The 10,237-nt window shown below is 44.3% G+C and overlaps 1 protein-coding gene across 1 annotated transcript in view; it reads left to right on the top strand.

The window, feature by feature from the left end:
• Window positions 1-517: 517 nt before the first annotated feature.
• IQSEC3 (IQ motif and Sec7 domain ArfGEF 3) overlaps window positions 518-10,237 on the top strand; it is a gene marked incomplete at both ends in the record, with an annotated part of 105,891 nt that continues 96,171 nt past the window's right edge. The window contains one exon of the mRNA XM_084260105.1: window positions 518-1,002. Coding sequence (XP_084116231.1) covers window positions 518-1,002 — 485 coding nt within the window. The remainder of the gene's footprint in view (window positions 1,003-10,237) is intronic.

The following is a 10,237-nucleotide window of genomic DNA, read 5'->3' as shown; positions in this document are numbered from 1 at the left end:
CGCTCCGCAACCGAGCGAGGCGGCACCACCCGGACGTGGCCGGAGCGGCGCCCGCTGCCTCGCTGAGGACGGGGTGGGGGCGCACCGGCGGCGGGACACCGCCGGACCAGGGACACCGCCGGCCGGGCAAGATCTCCCTCAGAGAGACCCGCTCGGCCCCAGCGCCTGCAGAAGACCCCGTCCGGGCTGACCCCGGCCCCCTCCCGCGCCTGCGCGCCCCGGCCGCGGGGCGGGGTTCTCTGCGGCGGATCCCGCCCCGCTCCCCTTCCCCCGTCCTCGACGTGCGTGGCGCGCGGGGGCAGGGGCGGGCGCGCGAGCCGCCTCGCTTCCTATCCCCTCCCGCGCGCGCGCGCGGCGTGTGAGTGAACGGCCGCTGGTCGTGCGGGTGCGCGCCGGCGCGCGCGCGCGCGTGTGTGTGTGTGTGCGCGTGGGGCGGTGAGGCGCCTCCCCGCAGCCCGCGCCGCTCTCGCCGGAGCGCCGGCGGCCGGGCAGGGGGGCCCGGGCCGGCAGCTGGGGCATGGAGAGCCTGCTGGAGAACCCGGTGCGCGCCGTCCTCTACCTGAAGGAGCTCACCGCCATCGTGCAGAACCAGCAGAGCCTCATCCACACCCAGCGCCAGCGCATCGACGAGCTGGAGCGGCGGCTGGACGAGCTGAGCACCGAGAACCGCAACCTCCGCGGGCAGCAGCCGGCCCTCGCCGAGCCGCCGGCGGCCCCCGCGCCGCCCCAGGGCCCCCAGCCCGAGCAGCCCCCGCCGCCGCCGGGCCACCCCGACCCGCTCCAGCACCACCAACAGCTCCCGGCGCAGCAGCAGCAGCAGCAGCAGCCGGCGCCGCCGCCGGCAGGCAAGCAGGCACCGGCGGGCCCCGGCGGCGGCGGCCGGGCTCCCGGCCACCAGCACCCCGCGGAGAAGGACGGCCGGGAGAAGGTCTGCTGCGCCGCTCTGCTCCAACACAAGAGCCCCCAGGCCATCGGCAAAGGCGTCCTGAGCCGGAGACCGGAGTAAGTGAGAAGTGGGAAGAGGGACGGGCAGGGGTGGCGGTGGGGGAACAGGAGCGTAGCGGGCGCTTTCCGGGCCCAGATCCAAGAGGGAACTGGGTTATACCCCCTGCAGCCTTGCACGGAGAGAGGCAGTGTGTGGGTGGGTGGGGAATCCCTCCTTCGATGCATTTTCGGGGAGAGCAGGCAGAGTGCAAAGAGGAGCCAGGATGCTGTTTCCAAGAGGCATTTGTCTTCTAGTTCACTGCTTTCATTTTTATGTACAAGTGTCCGTGGCCCGTTTGAACCCACTCGGGCTGCACACCTGCGGTGCTCACACACAGCATCGTGCCCTCATCGCCTGTCATAAAGTCTCTGATCAAAGATGAGTGCGGTTTAGCCCAGGTAGGGAGAAGCTTTACAAAGGACAGAAGCATTGAGGCAGCTTCTGTTTGCTGTAAGTCACTGGTATCTGTTCAAAAACCCCCATCATCCTTGGAATGAGCTAGGATTTTACAGCTCTCATGGATGTAAAAGGTCTAGGGTATGCATTATGTTCAATATGGATACAGATGCTGTACATATGTTTGACATTTAGGATGCTTAATGCACTTGTGTGGGGGTCGTCTTCTTTTTTTTGGTTTGGGTTTGGTTTTTTTTTTTTTGGAGGGGGGTGTTTGGTTTATTCTAAGTGGCACCTGACACTGATCCAGCTCTTCAAAAGGACAAAGTATTTTTTGCTGGTCTTTCCTCTTCAGGGAAGAAAGCATGACTACTAGGACTGAATACTGATAATGGTCTATGTGCATGCATATATAGTAAACAAGGATGAGCATTCCAGCAGTATAGGTGGTGGAAGAGGTTACTATTGAAGAGTTACATTTTTGTGGGTGATATATATGCCATCGGTTCACCAGTTGGTAGTTACAGCTGCACTCTATTATAATTTCATTTGCTTAGGCACTTTGAAAGCAGGGGAATGTTTTCTGGTTGAAAGCCAGAGTTACTGAAGTTAGGAAGAGAAGGAGCATAGTTTCTGATGTGGCTTCTTTTATGTAAGAAAGAAGCTAGTAGTAAAAATAAACAGAAGTTTCTTTCCTAGAACAACTTTTACTGGTTTTGGTTATAGCAATGTCAAAACAAATGAACCACACGGCACACTGTATAGCCCAAAACATCTTCCTTGTCTCTTTTGACTCTTTAAAAAAAAAGGTTCCCTTTTGTCTCACATTTGCTTTGAAGACACAAGCACAGCTACAACATGGAGCTGGATTATCAGGTGGTGTTTTTTATAAAGAGTTACACCACTTCATAAAAGCTATGCTTCTATGACGCGATTCTATGAAAATCAGTGGACAAATGACTACTGACAGAAATACTGTTAAAGGAATATGTACTGTCAAGGCATGCTTAAATCTCAAAAGGCAGATTCACACTTCCTAAGTACTGCACCATGAGACTCGGTTTTGCAATCACAACTTAAAGGAAGTGAGTGGGCTACTCAGAGTATTAATACAGGTAGCAAGTATTTGCAGGATCTGGCCCTTATTCATCATGGAATAGATGGAGTTTTAAAAAGACGTAGGGCCAAATGCTGAACTCATGCCAATTGGTGCAAAGCCAGAATAGCATAGTTTAAGTCACCGGAGTCAAAACAGTAAGAAACCCATACAAAAATACGTAATCAACCTCATTGTTTTTGCAATAGTGAATCCCTGCAGTGAAGGCTCTGTTACATACATCGGCAGGGGCTTTCCTTTCTTCTGAAAAGAGTTTCTAACATACGTCATTACACAGACTGAAGAATCAATTTCTATGCATAAGTATAAATACCTCTTTATCTGAGCTTTTTTAAAATTTATTTTTATTTTATTTGGAGTGGAGATTCATTGGGGGAAGAATTGTAGATTTTTTTTTTTCTTCATACCAAAACACACAAAGAGAAGTACATTAAGGACACAGCTGATCATCGGTGTATCATACAATAATCTTTGTATTTCAGAGGGATGGATGGAAGGATGTAGCCTTTTTGTAGAAAGTTGGGGCTGCTGCTGGGGATAACAGAGCAATCTCTGCAGTGCTCTTCACTCAGGGAGATTAAAATAGACTGCTTCTGTTTCCTTCTATAGCTTAGGCAAACCAAAATCTTTGTATAGAAAAGGAAATATGAGAGATACAAAACAGTCTACATTTTTCGCTCTTGCAGGTTTTTTTTTCCTGTTGATTGTATATGCTGGGTTTCATCCTCCCTCATCTCTGACTGTTAGAAGGAAATCAAAGAGACTGCAAAATCTAACTTAAAGGCGACTTGGATGGAGGGGGGAATCTTTCACCACCTATTGAAAGCATGCCCAATAGCCCTTATGATCCAGCTGGCCAACCTGAGCGCTGCGTTTTTGCTTTTGTGCGACAGCAAAATACCTATACAGATTAGCTATCTGCACTCTTTTCCTTGCTCCCCAAACCTGAACATGTTTTTCCCTTTGTTTTAAATCCTGAAATTCAATGTTACCTTTTTTTTTTTTTCTCTTAGTCAAGAACACAGGAACTGACTGTTCACTACAGAAAATGGCCACGCTTATCAGAAAAGAAATTATATGTTGGAATGTCAGGATGCAGTGGCTGAAAGCAAGGGTTAAAGCAACATCCAGGCAGTGCCCAGCTGTCACTGCCCAGTAATGGAATTTCCTCTGCCTCTTGCAAAACAGGAGTTTCTGACAGCATGTTTAAGTGTACTTGTGGTGGCCCTTCTCACCTCAGACACAGCCCAGGGATTTTGCTCATTTTGAGTCAGGATTGAGGTTTTCTTGCAGCTCAGCTCACTTCAAGCCCTGGGTGGAAGTGAAGACCTGAGCTTTTGGACATGTGTGGCTTTTCATGTCAACTGGGGCAGTCTTCCATAAGGGTTTTGGAATATGAATCAACTGAAGCATTTTGAAGAAAAGTTCAGTCTTATTTTCATTGTTCACTTTTTTAAAAACTGGTAATTTTTCTTTTATTAAAGCCCTTTCTGAAAAAAAAAACCCACACAACAAAAACCTACATTTTAAAAGGGAGCAAACCCAAGCCCATCTCTAGAAATGGAAGAATTTCTGAATTATGCAGAGGCCCATTAATTGTTGCTGCACGTCACTGTGTGAAAAAGGTAAGATCTGAGCTTACCTATGAAAAGAGAGGCAAGGAGAATGATTTTTGCAGAGATTCTCAGGAAGAATTAGGCTGATTATTATTCCGTGGCATCTGTCTCTTTCTACCTTAGGAGTCTATTGCATAAGCGCCTCACAGCTTTAAAAACAAAAAAAATAAGGTCATTCGTAATGGAATGTTTTGCTTCAAAAATACAGGTTGCTAAATTAGCATAGCTTAGATCACCCTGACTAGGCAGCCTCTTGTCTTCAGGGAGCATCCCAAAGTATCGTCAAATCCCATGAGTAGAAATTTTCCTTACCTTCTTTATCAGAATGCTACCTTCTTTGCCACTCCTGAGCATCCTTCATTGAGTATCAGGGAGATGCCACGGGGTTGAATTTAGCAGATTAAATCTAAATGGCCCAAATCCTGCTGGTTTTTATCAGTGAAACTCTCAGTAGGATCTCTGCCTGTGGTCGGACTTCAGATTTTGAGCCTATACATTAGCTGGAAAACTCACTTTGATAAATACAGTTACAATAATAGCTAATAATCTGTTATAGTTCCTTCCATCAAAAGACATGGCTGCAATTTACAAACATTCTTCATTAAAATATTCTTTTAACTGTGTCACCAACAGTGAAAACAAGGCATGGAAACAGTATTTCTCTAGCATGACATAAAGAATCTAAATACGGCCTTTAAATTATTAGCCTGTGTTTGCTCTACAAGATATCTGCTCATGCAAAACCAACTCTGAGAACTCTTGAAAGAAATTTTCTAAAATCACATTTTCCCAGAGGTCCTAAAGCTCATTTGGATTTGCATTGGGCTGAAAACTGTTTTATTTTGTATTGGTTTCAGATAGTAATTTTTATCATAGTAAAGAGGCAAGTTTTCAAAGACAATGTTAGAATCACTTAGTTGCTGCTGTGGTCTGAGGCTGTTTGCTATATTTTTGTTTAATTTCAGAAGCTCAATTATGTAACTTTAAAATGAAGATATTGCATATGCAGAGGTGCTGTTTTCCATAATTTTTCTTTTTAACTATGCATTAATGTTCTATTCTATGGATTATCTCCAGGGTAAAGGCATTAAGACAAATTCCCACTGATTTCAATGGATACTAACAATACTAACAATAACTGTAAATATTATTGCTTACTATTAACATATTTTGCTATATTTGCGCATTGCACCAGCACCAAAAAAAAATAGAAAAAAGAAAAAAAGAAAAGAAAAAAAACACCAGAACATCTCTGAATGGCTTGTGTACCCCAGATACCTATTCCTTCCTCTTAGGGCACACAAGGAATGCTACATTTGCCCTTTGCTTTCATTCTTTCAAATTCAGATTTCCCACAGCCTATTGCAGGGCTTAGCTCCCTTGAGCTTTCACACACCAGAAATAGTTGCATTGGTGCTGCCCTGAGTTCTGAAATTCCTGCTAGCAATGTACCATTTCAGCATAAAAAGTTGGAGTAGAGTGCTGTAAGCTGGTTTCAAATGACAGAGGTCTGCACTGGCATAGCTACGCAGATGCTAAAAACCCTGCTTAGATGACTTTGAAATAAAGAGCATAATGAGAGGAAAAAAGAAAGTAGACTCTGTGTCTGCAGCTCAGAGATACATCCATGCTGGTTCCATGCACATTGTAATCAGCCTAAGACATACTTTATGGCACAAACACACCTGCATTGTATCTACATCAGGGCCTTTAGAGGAATATGGAATGAATGATTCACAGCAATATTTAAGAAGTAGCAGATGAAGTGAGAGAAGAAAAAGGTCTCAGGATGAAGATCTAGGTATAAAATTGCTCAGTAAAGACAGCATGAGGAATTCCACCCACAGGGATAGCACCTCAATATGATGCTGTATAAAGTCCTGTCCAGAGCAACACGCTGTGAAGTCTGAAAATACTCTTGTGGGAAATCTCACTGGTGGGATGGGAGCCTCAGGAAGTAATAACAAGGAAGGAGTCTGTGTGAAATACTGTCTAGCAGTGCTTTGGACAGATCCTGTGTATCTGTGTCCTGAGCCCAGTGAAAGCAGTGCCTGCCATAACAAAAATTCATACTAGTCTTTTAACAAGAGAAGCCAGGGGCTGCAAGCAACAGCAAAATAGTTGAATTTTTAATGCTTAAATGAGGAGGGATGCAAATGCATTTTTTCTTTTTTTGATAGGATGGTGATATTTTTATGTCACTTGGCTATATGTTGTGTTGCAGCCAGTCTGCTCTTCTCTAGTGTAAAAGTACTGTTCTTCCATATGCTTTATATTGGCCCATTTGATGTCACTTTCTAGGCAGATCCAAGGTAAGCCTTTATGAGATGACTTAAGGAGCAATGGGTTCACAGGGCAACACTGTTAGCATTTGAAAGAATTCACACATGGCTTTTTGGAAGAGGTATAAATGGCAGAATGTCCCAAGTTAATAGGTATTAACAACACCCTTGAGAATTCCTGCTGGGCACTCAGTGCCAGGCAACTCTTGGACTGGCCATCCCATTCTTTGCAGCACATACAGTGTGGAAGGACAGCTGTTGTCTGAGATTGCAACAAGCAGCTGATACTTCCCTATCTCACATGAAATGATGCACACCAAGGAATAAACAATTTAAGCATGGTTCATACAATGTATGCATGCAGCAAGTGATTACTTATGAGGCATAGACTATACCCACTCCCACCTACATCATACTTGAAATGATTTGTGCTTTTAGTCAAGAGTAAGCCAGAGAAATCTAGCCTTGTGATGGTCTTCTAATCCTTAGTTAGATGGTGCCAGACCAGACTGTCAGCTACAAGTCTGGTCTTCTGTTAGCTATGGCTTCTATCTGCTCATTCAAAAAAAAAAAAAAGCGTTCAGGTCATATGATGAAATACACTTCCACAAGCAGAAATACCTCTACACAAACAGATGTATTAGATTTTAGAAATTTCCCAGTTTTATTTTTTCCCTTCTGCCTTGAAATACAAGTAGAAAGGGTAAAAAAGGGCTACTGTCTCTCTACGCTAATCTTTCTGTACATCAGGTTTATTCATCTTCTGCTTTCCTGTTATTTTTCCCTATCAATGTCTTGTTAGGTTGCTTGTTTTCTCCTTTCTTTCCCAGTTCAGCAGTGGTTTATTTATCTTTTTCCATTTTCAGTTATGAAACCTTTTGTTGTTTCTCCCTTAGGAAAACATTATTGAAAGCCGGAAACATTCCTCTGTTTAACAGATGGAAAGTATTTCATTTGCTTTAAAGTTACCTCTAGACTTTGATTGTTACTTGGTCCACATTCCATGGAACCATATAAGAGCAAATAAGGAAAAAAGTCATTTATGAAGACAAAGCCTGAAATTTGACCATTTTCCCTTTATTTTTCATGCATTTCTTAAAAATTATGTATGCATTTTACTCCGAAATAGGTGTATCTTGAACCAAACTAGTAATATTCTTGTAGTCATCTATTCTGGAATTTTTAATTTCATTTGTCTAAGCCCTAGGTGAAAAAATAAGTCTTGACTGTAGGATTGGTTCACCCCAATGCTTCTGTTTAAGATCTCTTACAGCACTGGACTAACAGTCTTAGGATCAAAGTTAAATTGCTCTTAAATGTATTTTTAACAGACTTGTGTTGCTGGACAGTCCTTTTTATCACTGGGTATTTTAAGGTCTGTAGCAAAGCAGTTGGAGATCTATTGTTACAGGTAAGAGTGAGCAGATAGATCGGGAATGATTCTTTTTATAAATTCCAGCATAGGAAGTGTCATAAAGCTCCTGTCATTACTCCTGAGTACTGCAAGGCAATATGTGTATTTGCACTTAGAAGAGAGAATATATTTGCATGAGCATTTGTCTACAATAAGTGTCTAAGTTTGAAGTCAAAATAGCACATAATTTCTGTGCTTTTTACATATAGAAAAGCATATCATCTGCTGGACTGTGTCTGTCCTGACGTCAATACAAACTATAATTTACATCACCTGAGGATCTGTTCCAGATTTTGTGTATCTGTCCTCACACACAAATCACATACATTCACTAATTTGAATCACAGAAACATAGAATGGTTTGGGTTGGAAATGACCTCAAAGACCATGTAGTTCTAACCCCCCTGCCACGGGCAGGGACACCCTCTGCTAGACCAGGTTTCCCAAAGCCCCATCCAACCTGGCCTTGGACACTGCCAGGGAGGGGGCAGCCACAGCTTCTATAGGAGACCTGTTTCAGCCCCTCACCACCCTAATAACACAGAATTTATTCCTAGTATCTAATCTAAATCTACCCTCCTTCAGCTTAAAGTCATTGTCGCTTGTCCTATCACTCCATGGCCTTGTAAACAACCACTCTCCAGCTTTCTTGTAGGCCCCCTTGAGGTACAAGAAGGCCGCAATAAGATCTTCCCCAAGCCTTCTCTTCTCTAGGCCAAACAATCCCAACATTCAGCTTGTCTCTTCCTAGGAGAGTTGCTCCAAGCCCTCTGATCATCTTTGTGGCCCTCCTCTGGACATGCTTCCACAGGTGTCTTGTACTGGGGAGCCCAGTACTCCAGGTGAGGTATCACTAGAGCAGAGTAGAGGGGCAAAATCACCTCTCCTGACCTGATGGGCACACTTCTTTTGATGCAGCCCAGGATATGATTGGCTTTTTGAGCTGCAAGCTCATATTGCCATCTCATGTAGAGCTTTTCATCAACCAACACTCTCAAGTCCTTTTCCCCAGGGCTGCTCTCAATCCATTCATTGCCCAGCCTGTAGTTGTGCTTGGGATTGCCCTGACCCACATGCAGTGATGTTGCTCTTGACTTCGTTGAACTTCATACAGTTTGCACAGGCCCACCTCTCAAGCCTGTCAAGGTCCCTCTGGATGTCATGCCTTCCCTCCAGCATGTCACTATGCAGCTTGGTGTCACTGGGAAACTTGCTGAGGGTGCACTTGATCCCACTGTCCGTTGCCAACAAAGATGTTAAACAGTGCTGGTCCCAATACCCGCCCCTGAGGAAGGCTGCTTGTCACTGGTCTCTGCTTGGACCACAGCTCTTTGAGTGTGACTATCCAGCCAATTCCTTGTCCACTGAATGACCTGGTCATTGAATCCATGTCTCTGCAATTTAGAGAAAAGGGTGATGTGTGGGACAGTGTCAAATGTTTTGCACAAGTCTAGGTAGATGATGTCACATGCTCCTCCTTTATCCACCAACACAAATGAGTGTTGACAATAGCAATGGATATCAACATCACAGAAACAACAGCAAACAATGAGAAAATCATTAAGCGACATTCTGATTCTTCATTGAATAGGTTTGTAATGTTTTCTTAAGGTATTTTAATATAAGGTGGTAGGAGCTTTGTTGCTGCAGGGTTACTAAGATATGTTTGCTCTGTTTGATGGTGTTTTTTCTTTTCTCTACCCTGTGCATGAACCCTCAGTCTGCTTCTCATACAGGTATTATATTTATTGCTTTTGCTAAGATTATGCTCATTGATCAGCTGTTATTTTCATGTGCTCTGAAGATGCACTTTCTGAGGAGGATAGAAGGGGATCGATATTTTCCACAATTAGTCATATCTAAGAGGGATATTTTGGTGAAATTGAAGTGATTTTGCATAAGAAATTAAAAATGGCAAACCTTATCCTTCCCACCCTCTTCTAACTGAAAACAAGGAGGTCTGTGAGCTGCAGAACTAATGAAGCTTGGCTTCCAGAAGATTTGTGTCACGGTTAAATTTTCTGTTGCCTAACAAGATTTGAGTTCTGATCTAATCTTCTGGTGTTGAGGCTTTTATAACATCTCTCTCCAAAATGGAGATTTCTTTGTGGAGTAATGGCTTCAGTTCACTGGGCAATCTTTTCCTCAGTAGAGAACCTCACAAGTTCTCTCTGTTACACCCTGCCAGCTATTTTCATGGAACTTGGAAGAAGGTAGTATCTCTGAGATCACTGTTACTCACTCAGACTTGGTTGAAGCTCACTATGGTGGTTTGACCCTGGCTGGAGGCCAGAGGCCCACCAAAGCTGCTGTATTGCTCCCCTTTTCAGCTGGACAGGGGAGAAAATATGTATTGGGAGGCTCAGGAATCGAGATAAGGACAGGGAGAGATCATTCTGCTATTAGTGTCACGGGCAAAACAGATTC

Source organism: Gallinula chloropus (genome assembly GCF_964237585.1).
Source record: "Gallinula chloropus genome assembly, chromosome: 1".
NCBI classification, from domain to species: Eukaryota; Metazoa; Chordata; class Aves; order Gruiformes; family Rallidae; genus Gallinula; species Gallinula chloropus.
Note: the sequence above shows the minus strand (reverse complement) of the source record. Positions and strands in the feature narration are given on the sequence as shown.